The sequence below is a fragment of the Nesoenas mayeri genome, assembly GCF_963082525.1.
Source record: "Nesoenas mayeri genome assembly, chromosome: 1".
NCBI classification, from domain to species: Eukaryota; Metazoa; Chordata; class Aves; order Columbiformes; family Columbidae; genus Nesoenas; species Nesoenas mayeri.
The window spans coordinates 113,058,347-113,080,157 of NC_137541.1; the positions used below are offsets into that span (position 1 = coordinate 113,058,347).

The 21,811-nt window shown below is 35.1% G+C and overlaps 1 protein-coding gene across 5 annotated transcripts in view; it reads right to left on the minus strand.

Annotated features, from left to right (window-relative positions):
* DMD (dystrophin) overlaps window positions 1–21,811 on the minus strand; it is a gene marked incomplete at both ends in the record, with an annotated part of 1,256,016 nt that overhangs the window by 735,747 nt on the left and 498,458 nt on the right. For all 5 annotated transcript variants that reach the window (XM_080362523.1, XM_080362521.1, XM_080362520.1 and 2 more), the window contains 3 exons: window positions 651–774; window positions 11,842–12,017; window positions 17,789–17,968. In XM_080362523.1, coding sequence (XP_080218649.1) covers window positions 651–774; window positions 11,842–12,017; window positions 17,789–17,968 — 480 coding nt within the window. The remainder of the gene's footprint in view (window positions 1–650; window positions 775–11,841; window positions 12,018–17,788; window positions 17,969–21,811) is intronic.

Genomic DNA, 21,811 nt, shown 5'->3' on the forward strand with positions numbered 1-21,811 from the left:
ATGGAAGAAAATTTGTAATAGTTTAGTTCTCAAGATCTAAATTCAGACCATGTGAAACACATAAACAAACACAGCCACTCCTTAAGCAACACGGAATAATTCATTTTTCCAAAAGTAGAAAAGAAACAGTTTATGTTCAGGAATGGTACTACAATACAGTAGAAACATATATAAATATTTGTATGTGGAGACTGGTGATTTTCAGATGTATTTTACACTGCTGTAAAATGAATTGGATACAGTTTTTCTTTAGCACACACTAAAAGCTGTTACTTTTCACATCCTTCAATTTGTACATGTATAATAAATTAAGCTGTTAGGATAGAATGATTATGCATATTTAAGAAGTAATATATAGGCTTTGATTCAGCTTTACTAAAGACTTTCATGAATCTAGAATACCTTAATTAAATATGAGGATGTATGAATATTTTTTTTTTTTTTTTTAAAGTATTCCAACAGTCTGTACAACAATTTTGGTGACAAAATCTGAAATTCACAGAAACAGTAAGCACTTCTAAATTTCTCTTGGGCATATGGACTATCAATGCTTGTCAGTTTACATTTGAACTCATTTAAACTTGGACTTTGCAACCACTCTGGCAAGTTAATACAAACTAATAGACATATATACAAGTACTTCCTCCTACATTGACTCTTTCTCTGAGATCTGAGAGATTGCCTTCTTTTCGATATACTGCAAACTCGGGACTCTGAAGCACTGCTTCTGAGCGGGTCATCCAGCTATGGAGCTCTGTTGTATCCGAGTCAAACCTGCGAGACAGAGAAGTGCAAGAAGACATTTCATTTCCACAAAGTTTCTGAAAGCAGGATTGACAGTAAACATGTTTAACTGGTTGTTTAAACAACTAAATAAGTAGCAGTTTCTCTTAGCAAAAGAGTTTTAAATCCCGTATTTCATTAGATAGCTCAATAAAATTATCCACTCTAAAATCTGGAAACATAGAAATACTTTCTCATTTTTAAGACCCTGATTTGACAGCTGAACAGATGCAACAATTTTCACAATGAAGATTTTGATTTTACAAGCTGATATTTTTCAAGACATGAAACAAGTGGCTCTCGGTGAAGAAAATGGACCACAAGTCCTGTTGGTTCAGTGGAGGTTGTAAGGCCTACCTGGCTGACCAAATGCAGCCTTCATACCTGCAAGATTTCTGACCCAGCTTGTGCTGACACTATCATGGAGAATATTCAAGCATGAAATTTGACCATTAGGAAAGAGTCTCTTCTGATTGACTCAAATGTGTTGTAGAATGTAAATACTGATCAATAGCAAATTATAATATAGAGCTAAAACTTTAAAAACTGCAAATTAAGATCCCTAACTCTTCATCTTTTTGTGTGGTTTTGTTGTTGTTGTTGTTTTTGTTTGTTTGTTTGTTTGTTTGTTTTTTACTGTAGAGTCCTTTTTATTACAGTTTGGATTCTCTCATCAAGTCCTTTGAAACTCATCTTAATTTTGTTACCTGTTCTGAAGGTAGCAGCTCAAAATGAAGGCTATCATATGCAGATACTATGAAGGTTATCATATGCAGATACTGAATCAAAGCTTGATTTTTCTACAAATCAGTAATTGAAGTATCTACACTGTATTTTTTTTTTTAAAAAGAGGCTTGAGACAATGCTTTTTTGCAATCTCTTGATTTCATTTATTTACTGCACTATATGTTCAAATATTTATATCTAGTTTGTAACTGATTTTCTTTTTGCAGCAATACAATGAAAGCAATAAAACAGAAAGACACAGGAAAAAAAATAGCTGTATCTTTTAGATTGCTTTGTAAATATAGGTTGTATCATTTACATACAACTGAAAATCAACAAAACCCAAGAACTTGAATGGCAATTATATATTTGGATGAATTACTTATTTTATAAAAAAATATTCCATATATGTATCAGAACTAAAATACAAGGATGTAAGGTAAAATCGGGTGCTACAAAAATCTTCGTATAGAGAAATGAAAAGTGAATATCAGAAAGAGTTCCATATTTGATCTAATATTTATGCCTATCCTTTTTTCCTCCTCCACTGTGATCTTTGTGACCCCCCTTAACAACACAATGTGAAAGACTGAGAAATAATGAACACAGAAGAAAGAAGAATCACACCCTACCTTAATCCCAGCCCAATATTCTATATTCAAATTATAAACTCTTAGGAATAATTTTGATAAAGCAATTCCTAATAATAATACTATTTGAACACTCACTAAAGGAGAAAAATATGATTGTGAAGTAATGGAAGGTGCAGAAATATTCATTTTATAAAGAATTACATTTCAGAGGTGGAAGACAAAAAGAAAATTACCAGGTGGTTCAGGGAATCTCTGTGCTGGGACCAGATTCTAATCCATGAAATTGAACTGCACTGCCAGTTAAGAGCTTCCTACCTTAGCTTTATTTCTGATCCTACATGACATTAAATCAATTGTAATTCTTGCAATATGATGTTATCCTCTGTTCTGCATATAACAACTGTATATTTAATAAATGTTCTTGTGAAATTTTAATACTAGGAGACAACAAAACTATAAAATCCAGTACTCCCACATAAAACTGGAATATTACATATTCAAGAAGTTGCAAGCACTAACTGCATATCTAATCACACTGAATTCAGCAGAATGATGAAAAGGTGTTTTTTTACTATGATGTAAGACTACTCAACACATCTCAAAATAGTTAACACCCAATTTTAAAGCTAATGGACTGGATTACATAAAAACAAACAAAAACAAATCATAGTTCTTTCTCATGTAATGCTGTATAGAACTAAATGTATTCAAGATTTAGTGGCAACTGCCACACCTCTGCCCAATGTAAGAATGATCAGTGATGTGAAGTTCTACTGAAGTAGTCTCTAGGACAAAGAGGAATTCCTGAAGTCCACAGTAAGGAATACATTAGGTCAGTTAAATTAGAGGAGCTGCCTAAGGACTGTTATGACACTTGAGGACTGCTGAGCTACAGGGAAGTGACCAAATTCAGTGTATATTTTTTTCAAAAAGACAGAGTAGTAATGCTGTACTGCCCTCTGTTTCATACAAATATCTGTTTCGGGGCTTGTCAGCAACACAGGCAAAATGAGAAATAAGGGAACCTGTTTTGAAGGTCAAGACAGAGTTTCATCAGCCTCTAAGTTCTCAACTATATTCTGGGACTGACACCCTCTCCACCTTTGGTTCTTCAAACTCAGTAAACACTGTACAAACCAGTCCTGTAAAATTAGCAGCCCAGGCTGGGGAAAATGTTGCCCCTCCCTGCTGCAAATATGCTCTCCATTCCTCACAACCACTTGTTTTACCTTACTTAAATCTTTAGCTAAAGTTGGCTCTCTCCCTACCATCAGCTATTGCGGCAAATAGAATGTTTTATAGCACTGTCATGAAGCAGCAGTAAACTGGAGAAGACCACAGAACACCAGACATCAGATAACAACGAAGGCAAGTTTACCAGTCCCTCAGTACCAAACTCCCTCAACTGCAGGCAAAATTGTATTACTTCTGGTGTTTGCTCCATTCTCAAGCTGCAGGTAAGTAGGACCACAGAGACCAACTTTCTGAAAAATAGCCTGGTATTAGCCTGGCATAGGATGGAAATTCACAGCGTAAAGCATTTACCAGTGATCATTTCTCCATTTCTTAAACAGAAGAACTAAGCCCCTGCCTCTGCAACATCCTCCCTGGAAGAGGAATGTCAGAATTTGGGACAGCTTTGGTAGTACAACAAACTAATCAGGAACACATCCAATGGCCCACGGATTCATCAGATGGAGGTAAGTATTAGCCACAGTAGACAGCATCTTGACAGTGCTGATATCAGATAACAGATTGCTCTGTCACTTGCAGTTTCTTCTGGAGATAAATATAACTCCACAAACAAAGCCTCCTGCCCAAAAAAAAGGGTCATAAAGAGGGAGCAGAAAAGGATTAGAAGACATCAAAGCTAATTCTAAGTAGCTTTTTGCAGCACATACATATCCTTAACATAAGGACATTTTTCAATTACCTTGGAAAACATGTAGTCTCTCTCTCATGTTGAGCTTGTATAAAACCAGGAAATACAGGTAGAATATGATATTTAATCATTCTGCTATGAGGACTGGACATTTCCTTTCTGAGTACTCCTGCAGTTACAAACCATATTAACTCTAGATTGATATCAAAGGATCAATATAGTCTTTAAATTTCCTAAGTACATCAATACTTTTGACATAAAAAGTAATGCAGTATTACCTTTCTGACCCAAGAAAGTTGAGTCCATGTAGAATTTGTTAAAATAAATCCGTGGAAGACACTAAAACCAAATCACTTTGGAGAATAACTCTAAATAATTACCTTATTTTAATACACTCGTTCGCTTGTTCCTCACCTAAAAACTCAATCTGCACCAGAAGATTTATTCTTTGGACAGCTTTCATGGTTTATTTTTCCAATTAGTCTTTCTTTCTGCTATTCCACAAGAGAGATGATCATCTTTTACTGCTCTCACTGCCCTCTCTCTACAGGCCAGCACATTTCAGCTGAGTTCAAATGCAGTGTATTTTTTTAAAATCCAGATCATGTTTGAAAAAAACATCTTCACATTTTTAATCCATGACATAAAAATTTTCAGTCAAGTTCTCCACAAATTGATTTTCTGGATCATACTATGCCATATGCTCACTTTGGATTCCCATTCAAAACTCTCTTGCTGACATCACCACAATTACTTGTTCAAAAATGATTCCTTGTTCTAGTTTTCCCTTCCTCTTCTTTATTAAATACATGATAAACCTTACCTTTGAGACATTTCACAACTTAGTTGCATTTTATTTGTGCATGGAACTTCTAACCCAAATACCCAGCAGAGTATGATATTTAAGTTCTGCTACAAGACCCTTATCTAATCAAACATCTTCTGGAAACCACCAAGGAATAGCAAGCATTAATTTCTTTATATTTCACAATAAAAGCAAATGCAATTTTAATTAATAATCAAAGAGCTGACTGACTATAAAGCTTCTATCTGTGTGATATACCTAATAAGGGCCTTTGTGGTTTTCACAGCCAACATCATCTAGTGGAAGGCAATGGCATATTTTAAACTAATTGTTTTGCCCTTTTTTACAAGCTGCCACAAGTAAAGTGATGACAGTGCAGTAATGTGCATGCACTAACCTTCCACATATTTATACAAACAACTTGAATGTTGTACAGCTTCACAAAGGAACATAAGTTGTGAACTACTGTACTGTTGTGCAGCCATCGTGGTGCGTAATCTTTTTTCTAAATTGAATGACTGTCATCATGAAACTGCTATCATGATACTGCTACCATGACAGACTGTGGTTTCAGGACTTCACTCTTTCAACACATGGAAACTGCCTCACAATTTCCTTTGCTCATTTGTTTTTTTTCTCCCCTTCCCAAACAAAATCACACCAGGCATGTCACCAGTGTGTATCTTGGGCAAACATAAGAACATTTGCCCACACATTGAGCTGGCAGGGAATGATACGACTGTAATCCAAGAACCACATGACTGAATTACCACATTTCCACGGCCAGACGGAAATGTCCAGCTCATCAGCGGTGTTCCTCAGCTTGTAGCTCTTTGTTGTCTAGAACATTTCAAAGAACAACCTTACAGTATACAATGCCCATTGGCAGAATAATTATCTGATGAACTACTGCCCTGCTGTCTGTCTGCCTCCTCTATATTCGTAGCTGATGAACTGTTAGTTGATAAATAATCTTGTTCTTACCTTCTAATACAAGAGATTGTTTATCCTAATAAATATTTTTCCTTTCCTATTTTTTTAGTTCAGTCTACAAATAATTTTATTTCCTTTCTGATCATCATTCTGGATCTCCCTCTACAGTTGTGATACTATTCAGTTTAGCCTCATCAACTTTATGATCAGCATATTTCTGTAATGAACATCAAAGTATCAAAGAAAATACTAGATTGATCCCAACTGTTAATCTCCTTCAGAAACTCCACAAGTCTAATCTTATTAGTCTCATAGTTCTCCTTCTTTAGCTAACTATCCATCTTACCATTGGTAAGGTATGGTTATAAACCATACCTTCCCCCAGTCTGCGCAGTAGTTCCTGAATTGTAATATGGAATGTTTTGCAGAAATTCTGACAGAGCCACCACATTTGTCATATGTAAGCAAATCACTTACTGCTAAGGCAAGCGAAAATCTAGAGGTTGTTCCAGAGTATGTTCATTAACACTATTTGCCTTCAGCTAACAGTCAGTGGCTAAGTATGCAAAGCACTTTTACATCCAGTCTTCATGACTTCCAGTGAGTGTCAACTAATACCATTCCTATAATACAGGAGATAACTTAAGACACTAAATGTGAAGTAGAAGATATATTCTCAGTGTGTTTGATGCTATACCATTTCTCATCTCACAAAGAGGATAAAGGGTTAAAAAGCAATGAGCACTAAGAAGTTATAAATTGTCCGTGTTTACAGACTTTGGCATAACCATATCTGTTTTTAGACACTGAATGAAAATATCTATAAATTATTCCTCCAGTAAACAACAGAGAACTATTCTACTGTAAGTCAGTCATCTTTTCCTTTCCTCTGGCACTGGCTACACAAATACAACACTGAAAACAAGGACCACCAGAAAAACTGAAGACATGGCTTTCCTCTTTTTAAATTTACTAAGTAATGTTAGATAACATAACAAAAAAAAAAAATGCATTTCAATACAAGGCTAAGTGTCGAACAGCCCAAGAGAGTTGCTGTAAAAGTGCTAAAAATCAGGATTTAGTTCTGACTAACAGAACTGATTGGACAGCAATGTGCTATTTGAAAAAATAGCTATCAAAAATGCACTTTGAATAAATCATTATCATTTTTCCTTTAATATATTTTTCTACATAAATCCAAACTTTTATAAGAAATGAAACATGAAAATCCCAAGTATAATAATTTTCAAAGAAATGAAGGTTACTCTCTTATGTTAACACTTGCTAAATTAAAAATAAACACTAGATGGAGCAACTATCCTATTTTAACACGCCTTTCTCCTCAAAGGGCATGAAGTCTCTTTCAAATCTGAAGATTAACGTTATATCCATAATAATGTTATCACAAATAGACGTTCCTTGGAAACGTTAGGAAGCATCTACAAAGATATTTACTTAATGGCAAAGAAAGGTATCATTGGTCATTATTCAAGAACATCAATATTACAAGTAGGTTTATATTAAATGTTAAGCAGCTTTATCCTTTTGCTATTTCAAAATCCACCATGAACAGAGTAATTTTCATATTTTTTTACGCTATAAAACTGACCTGTTTTCCCAGAATATATAAACAGCATGAAAATGAAAATGTTACCTTGCAACCCTTTCTCCGATTTACAGGGTTCTTTTTTTCATCCTAAAACATCAGCTGTGTTAAAATTATCTCTAGTCCTAATGCCTCATAAATACTTTCAAGACTTTTATTATACAGCTCAAAGTATTTTTCCCTACCCGGTTTCAAATTAATTCCTTGGGGAAAAGGAGCTTTCCTATGAGCAGTAACAGAACTTAGCACATGCCTGAATTATTCTCACATTTTGAAGCATTACTTTTGAGGCAGTTTTAGCTTTTTGGGGGGGTCAAAGGGGAGAAAAGAAAAAAGTAATCTGCTTCTTATCTCTTCTTTCCACCACTAATGGTAAAAATTTGCTTTAGGAGGCAAGTCAAATCAACAGCTTCTTTCCCATGCATTTATGACAAAGTGAGTTGGGGCAATGAAAATGTGACATTCCCTCCTGTGGATCTTATTGGTCCACAAGTCAAATGGCATCTCCTCCGTTTCTTCAGTATAAATGGAGACTCTCACATCCTTCTAATCCTTCCAGAGCACTGGGAAATGTAAAAATGAAAGCATTCTAGAAAGCTCAATGCTTTAATCTTAGGCATCCGTTGTTTCTCCTCAGCTAAATAGCTGGAGACCATACTCTTATGCAGTCCACTAACATAATATTCACAGAGTAGTCCAACTACTTTCTTCCTCCTTGAAACCAGCAATTCACACAGCAGGTGCAGCGCATCTTTAAGACCTCATCCTCTAGTCATGCTAAAACATTTAGATCACAGCAAATCTGGAGCGCAAATCTTTCCAAACATCTGGCAAGGGAGCTTGATACATTTATTTCAGGCATATTCTTTTACAGTAACAGCGTTGACTGAAGTTTGAGAACAGGTGAAAGAAGCTGACAAAACATGGAAGCATTATTCATCAGCTCAAAAGAGACCCAACCCCCAATGTGCCTTTCCCCCCAGCCCAAAAAATAACAGCCAAGAGCATGCAGTGTTGTACCATGACGGCAGAACGTGGCCAACACAATCTGGCTATGCAACTTCAAAAGCTTCTGGCAAGCATTCAATAATTGCTGGGGACTTTTTTAATCAAACAAAAACTAAGCAGAATCATCAACTCTTAGGCATCAAGTGCTCAGGGAAAATTTTGAACATAAACACACACACATACAACACAGAACGATGTAGGAGAGAGAGGTTGAGAACCCTCATTCTCTTTATTTCAAAAAAACAAAAGCTATGCATTACTATGGCTTCATTTTCCCTTGGATGTAAGCACAACTAAATATATAGCAAAAAAATTGAAGGATCTTGCAGCTAACCATGGAAAAAGAAAATAACCGGCTGTTTGAGAATGCGACCATGAGGTTCCCCCACAAAAAGTATTAATGAAAAGCTGTTTAGTCACACAGACATTTTAGCTGAGCATCCAAATTTTAACATGAGTTTTCTTCTCCCATTGTTATGCTGATGTTCAATATAAATTTATTTTGGTGGAGAAAGACAATTGTATATTGTTTCTAAAACTGCATTTTTATGTTTTAATAAAAGCAGGCAAAATAACTATTATTTTAAGCTGAAACTCCTTCCCTGAAGCTTCCGCACAAAGTGTTTCTCTGAAGATATTTATTGATGGGTTCTCACGCTCTGAAACATTCACACATCCTCTTGGAGTTTCTGGATAGGAAAGGTACAGAGTCTTTTTTTTTTTTTTTTCCCCCCCCATTTATTTTTGGCTGTTTGGTTAGATTTTTTTTTTTTTTTTTTTTTTTTTTTTTAAATCTAAATAGAAAACCATAGCCTTCAGATAATATAACCATTTTTCATCCTGCTTCACAGCTGTGGACATCTGTAACATCATTTACTTGGCACATTACCAAACTGTACGTCCACTCACAGGTATTCAGTGAACAGTGGTACTGAACCAGGGCTCTAACGATGGCATGATTGCATTATGAAAACAAACATAATAACTCCTGCACACAAAACAATATTCCAGCTAGTTAGACCATATTAAAGTGTATTAAGCAATGAATTCCCTTCATTCCTGCTAGAATTCAACTTTATTTCAAATCAGATCAAAATAAAAAGAACTGGTCTGTGCAGATATGGAAAGGACTCTGATTTTAAGCATATGTAAGAAACCACAACTAATTCAATTATTTGAAGTCATCACAGACAAAGGCTAAGAAGTACAGATTGTTCCAAGATTCATATCTTGCCTCTTATCCAAAAGTTAATCAGAATTTACATGGTGAATATCTCTTAGATAGTGTAAAACATAAATCAAAGCCCCCTAGTATGCAATAGTAAAAAAAAAAAAGAAATTAACACCCTGTAAATTTGGCAGCAGTTCTGCCAATAATATAGCTGCAAGCAATCATAGTCTGCCATTTGATGAAATATCTTATTTCCTATATAAGGATCTATCAAATTTATACATATTCTTGCTAGTTGTAATGCTTTAGACAGACAACAACTAAAACACATCAAGAATTTATAACTCTCAATCTGTATAAAATGAGGTATTTCTGAACACAAACCATTTCTATAATCCAGCTGATTCCTGCCTTCCAGTAGTTCATTTGCATAATGACTTAGAAGTCTGTAGTCTGTTGTACCTTGCCCATTTTGTTTTCAGTATTAAAGCAAATTAAAATAATATGAGCAAGAAGGAAATTATAAACTAATATTTTATACTTAGCAGCTGAGAAACACACATATGCTGCAAATTGGTCTCCAATTTTACAACAATGCATAGCTATTTATATCAAAAACTTTATTGAAGAATTGTAAAAGATAGGTTTAAAAAAAATCACACTACTTCATTTAGTTTTAACTAAGGTAATGTTTTTCTTTACTACAACAGACTCATGTTTCACTTACTAGTATTTACATGAAGTAAGATAATTCCAAAAACATTCAGTTTTGGGGAAAAAAAAAAGGTGAAAATACCAATTACTGAAACACTTTAAAATTTCAGGGGGATTTTCAGTCTTAATTTTTCAGTTTCAAAATTCAGTATGTAAATATTTTCAAGGCGGGGACCATGCCTCAACAAAGGTTTACTCTTGCATATTAGATACACAGCCTCAATCATGTCTGAGATCTTTGCACATTACTACTGAAACATTAATGAGAGTACTATTTCTAATGTCTTTTAAATAAAAACATTGCCATCTAACAATTTCTTGAACAAATTCAAGAATTATGAGTCTGGTGATAGTCATTGCTATGCATTATGTTGATTGCTTGGGAACACATTACTAAAAATGACTCTCACTGTTATTTAATGAAAACTTAGGATTTGCGAGAAAACAAACAAAAACAGATTCAAAATGAGGACTTTGGAGATTAAATTCAATTCATTCAAATTTAGCTAATGAAGTTACTTATTTATCCAATTTAACAAGAATGGGGTGAATCAGTCTTCTTATACCACATTCACAGTGTTCTTAAATAATGGGGCTAAACAAGAAACCTTACATTTGGAATGGTAAGGGTAAGATAAATCCCACTTCAGACACCCGTGTATAATAAAAGATGCCCCTAAATACCTATTTTTTTCAGTGTCATACTCCATCCATTAAAAAAGATGACAGATTCCTCTTATTCATGGTTTATCTCATTCTTCTTAAGAAGTTAAAGACAATTTTACAAGAAAATTAAGTATCTTTGAAAACACATCTAACTAAACAAAGATATTTTCGATAGAAATGAGACACAGATGCAGTTTGGCAGTCCTTTCAGTCCTTGAATCTGTTACCTTGAAATGTACATGTTTATCTGAATATCAAAACACATTTTCAAAGCAAATATTACAATGAGTGTTTGAAGTCTAGCTTCATAGCATCTTATTCAGAAATTAAGCACTTGAGTCAATTCTCCTTAAACTCATGTGACTTTCATAAGTGTTCAGTATTAGTCTAAAATTCCTTGTCACTTGTACTTGAGTTACAAAGGAAAAAATCTGAAAACTAGGAGACTCCATGTTTCACCAAATATTAACTCTGCCTCTGCAGAACTGTTATTTCTACTGCTGACCCACAAGCCATAAAGACTACAAATAGAACATTAGGAGCCAGGCAATATCTGCACTACTAGTATTCTAACTATTAAAAATTCTTTTTAAAGAATGTAAAAAGCTGAGAATCAGTGGAAGGCTTCTTGTCCTTCAAGTTTGAAGACTACAGTCAAGTGGGACCGCCACAATGCAATACATGAGGACTTCTACTGACTGTAATTACTATCATAATGGTATTAAAAAATTATTAACATTCCCTACTGCAAAACAGTTGGACAAGAAGCACAGAAAAACACACAACTCATCCTGAGTAAAGAAATATAATAACCAATTGGTACCATAATAGAGAACAGAAACACAATTTTAATCTCAAAAGAGTATACAGCAACCTATTGCAGTCAAATGACTATTTTTGCATTCTCATCCAAACTCTATCAGTATTCTCTCTCTGTCTCTTAATGATTCTCACCTCTTCCTAATTTCTGAATCCACAAGGAGTTGCCTCTTTTTGTGAGGTGGAGGTGGTGGGAGTTCCTCTTTAGCATGCTTGACCAGGATTTGTTCTCTTGTGGTCACCATAGTTACAGTTTCCATTACAGTTGTCTGTGTTAGTGATGTCTGAGTGGTAGTGACAGCCTGCGAAATCTGTGAGAAGTATTAAAACAGAGGTCACACATTGTTTGAAAGACTTCAGTGAAGACTCTTTGGAGTAGCAATAGAAAATAATGAGAAGCTGCTCTCATCTGATCATAGGCTGACCTTCAGAATAAAATAACAATATACACAACTCAAATCAAATTCTTTAATCTGAGTCATGCTGTGTGAATAAGATAACTGCAGAAGTCAGTACCAAAATCAGAAAGGATCCTAAACAGAATGAACTTAAGGCTCCCTCTAAGTCATGCTGAATGAAGAAAAGAAATGAACAGTCGATTTTATAAGGGAATGGAATGATAGCAAATATCTAAAATGTTACTATTGCTATATGTTACTCCGCCTTCATTCTGAAGATTTATTCCTGGAGAAGTGATAAAGGCATGGTAACAGCACTAAATAGCAATTAGTATGTTTATGTTTATAATAATTTTCAAACTAGAATGTAATTCATCACAACCTACTTGCACAAAAGGGCAGTTAGCTTTCTGTCAGGAAATCTTAAATTAGACAACATCCATCAGAAGGCAAATTGATTTGCATCAGCTTTATTCCATAATTAAAATCTAACAATAAGGGGACATAACAGATGCTGATATGAATAATATGTAGCATTGTAAACACTACCAATCTAATGTTTTTAACTTCGCCTAGTAATAAGAAAACAAACCCTTTGTATAGTTCAGCTGCATAAAATTAAAAAAAAAAAAAAAAGGAACTATAAGAAATATTTTCTGCTCATATTTGTCAAAAGATACTGGTTATACACGTATTGCCTGTTTGTATTTGTTTCTGTATAACAACAAACTACAAACTTCTCACTTAAAGGTGGGCATCTGTTCTTAAGTACCTTAACTCATGAGAAATTGGTCACTTCTCTTTCTGGTTCTGTCAGATGATGGCTCATTTGTCAAAATGCTCTAGTTACAGTTCCAATGACCACCTCACAGTTTAGAGCCAGTGAAATGGAAAATAAAAGGAAAAAATTATACCAGGAGCAGGAAAAGACATGCATCAGAAGAGCCCTGCTTGTTTGCGTATCAGCAGTGTGCAAGAATTAGAAAGACTTTCTGATTCAGAGACAGGAATGCCAGTATCTAAAATTCCATGAAACTGTAGATACATATATAAATTATCTGTTAGTTCTTGCATCAGAAGCCCCGTAAGAGAATTGAGTTACCTTAGTTACCAAGACATTACTGTTTCTATAAATGATGGAGAAGAGGCATACCAGGTAATTAACTATAACACCTTTTCCACAATGCTTTCTCATATTGGAAAAAATAGAGTGACAAGAAAAGGTGGATGCTGTTAGTAACCAGCTTCTTCTTGGCCTGAAAAAACCCAAGCAAATTCCTGCCAATTTTGTCAAATCTTTTACATGGTCTCCTAAAACAAAACTGTCTTCCTGTTCTTTGTCCAGTCTGCTAGTGAAAGCGATGAGTAGGGAAGGCTATTACCACTGTAATTTTGGCAGCCTTTCTTCCTTAGAGCAGTCAGCTCAATGCTGTGCTTCCCCCTCTAGAAATGACCAGCTGTTTATGCTTTAGAGCAGAATACGGACTACTCAGAAGACTACAAAATTAAGATTCAGAGCAGATTTTTTTTTTTAAATCTCTGGATTAATTATGTCAATTGGAGTAAGCTGCTTGTGAACTGCAGGGACTTTGCTAACACATGAACTACATAAATTCTTTGGAAGAGAAAAAAACCCATCTGACTTTTTAATCACTACAATATTATGTATTAATTATCTTGTTCTAGTTCCCTCAAAAAGAAGCGTCAGCTTCAGTATTTTAAACTACAGAAATCATGGCAATATTAAGGAAAAATGTTCATATAACTTTATTAAAACTTAATACAGCATTACTTTTGTTTGTTTGTTTGTTTTTGTGTGTGGGTTTTTTTTTTTGTTTTTGTTTGTTTGTTTGTTTTTGAGGGGGGAGGTGCAAAAAGGAAAAGCTAATTAAGGCTTTGGAGATCTAGGGTTCTGCGAAATTTGAGGATAACACCTGATGTCATCTTTCTCTGGGTTGACTCCGTAGCTAAGACACTTCAAACAATTGCTTACTCCTCCTTATATTCAGTTTTGGGTACAGTCTCCCTTTCCTCTTTTTGCAAAATTCTTATTACATTCAGTTTTACCCAAAAAATCAATGAAAGGATGATGTTTCTGACACCTGAGGTCACATCTTGTCATGTTTCCATTTGCCAATCAATATCAGAGTACAGTTTACAGTGCAGAAGGTGTGCAACAGAATAAACCACAGGAGTAACAGTTTCTGCCAGTTACTGGGAGCTGTGCTTCAAAGGCTTGTAGTGCAATTACTGTCTGCTCAGAGCAGTCAAGTCACGATGTTGTGGGGGGTAATGATTTACATGTCAAAACAGTAAAGAAGTATTTTTCATGCTCAATCAATAGGAGTGGAGGTTAAATATTATACACTTCAAATGCAGAATGGAGATGAGAATCTGAAGTTCATAATCATTCTAATTAGAGACTGGGTACAACTAAAAGGTACTGAGGATTACACTGTAATATAACTCTGCAAGATGAAGTTGATTCACATTTAAAGAGTGTTAACACTTCAGTAGGTAAAAAAATAATCCTTAAAAAATATAAGGAAGTACAAAAAAGGAAGCAGTTTTAATTAGATTCCCTTGGGAAAAAAAGCAAAGCAAAAACAAACAAACAAAAAACAAACAAACAAACAAACAAAAACAACCCACACCTTTTAATTCTAATCCCTGAAGTGGTGTTTCATGTACTATTCAAAAAGGTCTAAATAATGACAGTATAGTTTCCTCATCCCTCTCAGTTCCCAACAAACAGATAGGAATCTGAGAAGGGACAGTACAGACTACGCCTTTAACACACTAGAAAATCATATGGAAAGTGCTAAGGTGACTCACAAGGCTGTGCATTAAAAGACTTTAAAAACACAATGCTTGTCTGCAGTTTCACATCAGCAGGCTCATCTTAGAAACCTATTAAAACCCATTTCTTTTCAGAGTGGACAAATTTAAATCTTTCTTTTAATCTTTTACAGGCAAACATATGTACAATGTGCATATAGCACTTCAGTAGTTTTATGTCATTTTATTTCTCTTTTATATGGCAGCCTACTTTTAATGCCATCATTTATTACTGTCTTTGGAAGTGCCCTTCGTCCTGATAAACTCATAATTTTCCTTAACACTCACTTTTGGAGCTGTCATCTGTGCTTTGATGAAATGTATGTATTTGAGTGGGGAAGTTCAGATGAGGAATGGTGTTTTCTTTAGTTTGAGAAGGTATTCAGTACAATTTAGTGAAGCATAATGAACTCACCAAAGATGAGTTTAGAGTTTTGAAAAGCTATGCATCTAATCTAAGTAAGTTGTCCTTGTCCTTGATTTCATTGTGTGGTCAACGAAGGAAAGCTGACATTTTCATGATGAGGACAAACTGCTTTTCAGAGGTTTCTCTCTCTTACCCTTGCCATTCACTCATTTGTAGCAGAAGCTTCTGCCATGAGTTCTGATTAGATGCTTAAATTCAGCAGCAATGAATTCAGTTAAATGTGGGAGGACTCAGTCTACTTTCTGCACTTTTCCTTTGGGATGTATAACTGCTTCCTAGCTGGAGAATCAGCTTTGAACTGAGGCTGAGGTTGTCTTTTCCATTTAATTTCTTATTTTGTTAACAATTTTATCATTTAGTGACACTTCAGTAAGAGGGAGAGGAAATAACTAATGACAAAAATGCCATTATGAAAGTACTATAAGAATTATTAATGAATGGAATAAAGTTCATTTTGAAGTCAATATATATGTTTGATGAATAAAATGTGAATTTTCTGATAGATTTTTGTGAAAATGGTGTATTTGACACCGTCTTCCAACTCCTCTGCCCCCAGTTCATGATCAGAGATAGTAATCATCTCTTTTAGAGCAATTTTTGCTTTTGCACTCTAAATGTGTAAATGAGCTTTGTAATGAATAAATGTATAAACCCCAGCAATACTATCTGCCCTGCCTAGACAGAAACACATGGTGAAAAGTACACAATCAGTATTTCACAGAGGACTTATTTAAACTGTGTAAAGTGCCCTAGGAAATGGTCCTTCAGTCAGCACTGAATGTGAAATGTCTCCAGAACACAGAGCAATATACCCACAACAACATCCCAACTCTGTGCCAGGCAAAGCAGTTTCTCCTTGGAGGAAAAGCTTATCAACGGAAGTGTGCTGCTATGATAACACACTTACACTGTTTTGAGAATCCAAAGCACCTCCCACCTTTGCTGCTTTATCACGTATGGATGTAGCCCCAGGATTGCTCACTTCATGAGCAGTCTACCTTTTCAGTATTCAAGGTTCCTTTTTCAAAGCTAGTATTTGCTTTCACGACTGATCAACAATCTAAATAATTCTCGAACATTTTGGCATGATGTACTAACTCCTTCAAATCATGTGACCCTAGCCATCCCAAATTAAAAATGCATCTCCAGATTTTCCTCTCCATTGAAAGAACAGGCTTTGTACAGCAAACATACAAGAGCTAAATCAGATTTTCAAATGTTATAAATGCCATGTAGCATAAGCTGGTTTTTTTGCCTCCTGTTCCTAAGCAAAATTGTACCCTTTCCCCATTTTCTCCTGTTCTCCCAAACTGATTTTTCCAACTTCAGCTACACAAGAAACTGTATCACAGAGCAAACAAAAAGATTTAGCTCTGAGTTGGAAACAAGGTTACTGAGAGGTATTCAGATCACTACAGCAAGTATAGCAGCTTTCATTTAATTACTCAAACATAAGTTGGTAGAAGCATTAGTATGTAGCAACAGGAAAGTGCAGCATGGTCAAGGAAATTGAATCAAACTGACCAGAACGATGAGTTCTGGTCCTGTAGGAACAGGACAGAGGTGCATGCAGTAATATGCGACTCTGTGTTATCATTAAAATTCTTAAAGTCCATTTCCATTTTACTATTAATACAATGATAGCACAAAAATAACTCAGTACAAATGAGATAATGGAATGGAAAAAAGTGAGCTGATTTGGGTTTAAATCCAATAAGAAAGAGATGCTGACGGATGGCTAGGAAAAATAAATGATGATGTTTTTCAGAACACTGATTTTCTTATCTGTTTAAAAAAAGATGTGAAGCTTTAAAACCCTAGATTCTTTTTTAAATATACTACAGTTAACATAAAGGAGCTGGGCAAAATAATAGTGGATTGTATTCTGTTTTCATTGGCATTATGGCTACAGGTATGGATTGATTTCTTCATTTTTCCAAGAAAGTTCTCTTTCTATGACATTTCTTTTTAATCTGTAAATCAGAATAACATAAGCAGAAATAAAACAGTAATATACACTTTCACAGTTGAAAAGAAATACAAATAATTTCTCTTTAACTAGCAAACAGTTCTTATACTAATTTCAGACCAAGTTCTGTTCCACAGAGCCATAAAAAACAGTGCATTCAAAGTGGCCAACTATTATAGGCTAAAAATAAATTAACTGGAAAAAGTATTTTCATTATGGATTGTATCATCCCTGAAAACATAGTTAACAACTCAAGAAAGTGACCAACACTATAAAGAGAGATCAAAAACTAAAAAGTTAAATAAAAATCTTGAAGTTTGAATTACAGTTGTATTATGCTGTCCTAAAAATAAAATATGTCTTTAGCAATCATGCAGGGAGGAAAAAAAAAACAAAAACAGGCAAAGTCTTTGACTGTCTCCAGCTGACCAAATGATGATTTTAACAAACCTGATTAGAACTGCTCTCCACCTTCTGTACAAGGTTGTCCCAGCGCTGGGCAAAATTTTCAAGACGACTTTCCAGCTTTTGAGCCACTGCTCTATTTTTCACAGCTACAAGGAGATCTTGGCTGAGCGACTTCAGCTTACCCATCATTTGCCTTTTCATTTCTAGATCTCCTTTTAGCATCTGTTAAACAAAGGAACAGCAGGAGGAACAGTAATTCACACAGGAAAAACAAAACAGAAAAACACCACCAAAAACAACCTACCAGAAAAAAACAAAAATAACAACAACCCCCAACAAACTTAGAAGAAAAATCCTAAAGAGTGCATCATAAAGATCTAAAAATCAATAAGTGTATTTCATACAAACTCCTATACTTCCATGGTCTTGTTACTATAAAAACTGCTGGTAGAGCTGACACCCTGGAATGGACACATCGCACTTCACAAAGCAATATAACATCCCAGGTGGAGCAACTCTAGCAATCACAGCAAGCCTCAGGTGACAACATAAATCAAAAAGCTAACAGCTGTGTCACATTAATGACCTTAAAACTACACTAATGTTAGCAACTATATCAAAATTCCAAACAATATTTCTTTAAAGTTTTGGTGTGCTTAGTCATATATTGCATATTAAAACTCACTGGGGGGAAAAAAAAAAACAAACCCCTGTTACTAGAAAAATAATATTTGATCCCAAACTAGGATTAAAACAAACTAACAAACAGACAGACAAAAAACAAAGAAAAAAAAATCAAAGAATATAAGTTTGGTTTTGGCACTATTGAAGAATCATATATTTCTCATCTTCCTCAGATCTCGGCATGCTCTTATTACATGGCAGTAACCTCCCAGGGGATGGTGAAGCCCTGGCAACCCCAGGAGCTCTGCAAGTGCCCAGGACAAGGCCCTGCAGCTGGAAGCCTGGAAACTCTCATACACAACAGCTTGAACCCATGGATGCTAATGCAAAAGAAGAAATCATCAGTCTTCATATTTGTACTGCAGTAAACTGCCAAGGGATCTCATAGGATGTATAGATCCTGAGATCTATAAATGCAAACTTCTCTATGAAGCAGGCTCTTCGCAGATCCAGCAGTCATCCACAGCTCCAGGTTTCACCTGTGTTTATTTTTTAATGACTCCACTGGTTTACTCCATTGATTCTCATACCTTAAGCATTCATTCTCTATACCCTAACCTGTGCTAACCACAGCCAAATTTTGAACTCCTTGTGAAGCTGAGGATGGCAATCTAATCCCCAAAGCATGAAAGAAAAAATTAAACAAATATTTAGACAACAGAATTTAGTCTACATATACTTTCCTGTAGCCTTGTCATCCAAAATTGCCATCTAAAATGCAGTTCAGGCAACAAAAGATTCAATCTTTGTAATCAGTACCCTTCCATTCAGATGATGCTTGAAACATCATAATTACTTATGTTAGATACAGTTAATATCAAAATTTAAGTCGACATGTCCCTAAGAAATAGCTGATAACACACTTTAAGAAACTGTTTGCATAGTAGCAGACCTCACAGAAGGAGCAGATTACATGTAAAAAAAAATTACATTTTAAAATTTCAAGGATAGTTATATTTTACTTTTTTTTTCTTTTTTTGCCTACAGTGTCAGAAAAAGCTCGTGTGAAAGTCACAGCAAACACTAATTCAAATAATCAAAAATGGCACCCTATGAAACTACTGAACAACAGTGTTTTATTTCCAGTCTTCAGAGCTGACAAGAGCTGCCTAATACACAAATGAGTGCAGCATCAATCTCAGATACATGGAACACAATCAGTAAGTGAAACACTAGGAAAAGAAGGATGCTAAAACTTTCTATGTCAAAGTTAGTGCTCACTACTACCTAATACGCTTTTATGATAGCTACAGTTAACCTGTAAAAATATACTGTGGGATTCTGTTTTCACATTTTCTTACTGAAAGCCTGTTAATATGCTATTTAAGCAATAATATGCTCTAGTTTTGTATTTTTTTTCCAGTACAAAATAGACCTAAAATAGGACTGAGCTAGCAACAAGATATGTAATCTACAAATCTGCAAGATTTGCTTTATGAAATTACTGATGAAATAACTCAGTCATAACTTCCATCAAGTGCACACTGTAAACTCTGATATTTGAACACTATAAAGTGATTTCCTTATTTGTTGGCACTGTGCATTTTACTAGTTGTTTTTTGTTCTCTTGTTTTTCATTATTCCTTAAATATCAACAAAAACTTTGCTCATCATAATATTCTAAACAGTACCATCTGCTTTAAAGTAATTGTTTGGCTGCTAAAAGATTTGTTCCATTAAAAGTACTGTAATATCTAATTTATCTCTTCTAATAAGTAAAGTAACTTGTATTAAGTGAAGAAAGAGAAGATTTAACTCTGTATTAATGGAATACTTACTATAAATATATAGACCTAGATATTGTATACCTTTGCAGGATATCTCAACATGTTTTATGAAAAAGAGGAGTACCATCACCTCCATTTTATAGGCTGCAAAATTTAGGCACAGGACATGAAAACAACCTATCAAGCCTGAGCCATAAATGGCAGTAAAATTTCACCTCAGTTTGTCCACTTATGTGTACATTTTCAGTGCATCACATCCTCCAGCTTAGTCCATGCTCTCTGTCATGCACCCTTTGCTTTGGGTAAGAATTCAGATACAATTATAGTGACAGTGAATAAATGATATGTAGATTTTTTTTTTTTTAGAAAGCAACAGTTATTTTAAGGAAATATTTTTAGAACTAGAGAAACTACCCACCAACATCAGGAAAAAAAAAAAAAAAAAGCCAGTATTAATACATGCACAAAGCAGTAAAGCCTAAACAGTTTTTCTGACCTTTAGACTAAGTAGCTCCCAAAAGAGCGTTAATGACAAAGAAGATCAATTTTCACGTACAAATACTAAATGAATCTTCTGAAACAAGCCATTTGAGATTATTAAAACACACACATTTCTTGATAAAAACAGTTTTATTTAAACAAAAATTCTTGCCAATAGATATTATGGGTACAGTGTATAAATTAAGAAAAAAGTCTAACTGATTTGATATTCATTTTAACACACCATTAGAACTGTGTGAACTACACTGAACAAAAATATATTTTACGCATTTGTTTTAATCATAATGAAAATGCAAGTGCTAAAACTGTGGGAAAAAGGGGGACAACATCTGCATTGGGTTTACATGGAAAGATTTCGGCACCTGGGGCATGCAAAACTGGCTTCTGTGAGAAGACACCAGAGGCTGCCCCTATATCAGATAGAACCAGCTCCAGATGGCTCCAAAACAGACCCACCACTGGCCAAAACTGAGCCCTTCAGTGACTCCGTTGTTGCCCCTGTGATAATATCATTAAGAAAAGGTAAAAAAATGCTGCACAGCAGCTGTAAGAAAGGAGTGAGCATAATGTGAGAAACAGCCTTGCAGACAGTCAGTGAAGTCAGTCAGTGTCAGTCAGTCAGTCAGTCAGTCAGTGAAGAAGCAGGGGCAAGAGGTGCTCTAGGAGCTGAGATCTCTCTGCAGCCCGTGGTGCAGACCACAGTGAGACCAGCTGTCCCCCTGCAGCCCATGGAGGTCCACAGTGGGGCAGAGATTCACCTGCAGCCCATGAAGGACCCCACACCAGAGCAGGTGGATGTCTGAAAGAGACCGTGACCCTGTGCTTTAACTTGCCTCCTTCTCCTTGTTTGGGAGAATCACATCTGAGAAAGAATATAAAGAAAACTAATATTTGTTAATAATGGTGACCCTGCAGTCAAATCATTACAAAGGATTAAATTTTGTGGAAAGTCATGTTTGTTTATACTAAGTCAAATAATCAAAACTGGGGCTGCAAAAATCTTCCAGCAATCCATGTATAAAGATTTTGGTTCATGAACAATTCCAGTCTTTTTGATTACTCAAAATCTTTATTACTGTCTGAAAACACATGCATGCTGGCTACCATTTTAACAAATTTTGGCAAATGAAAACTTACTTTTAAGCAATAGTAG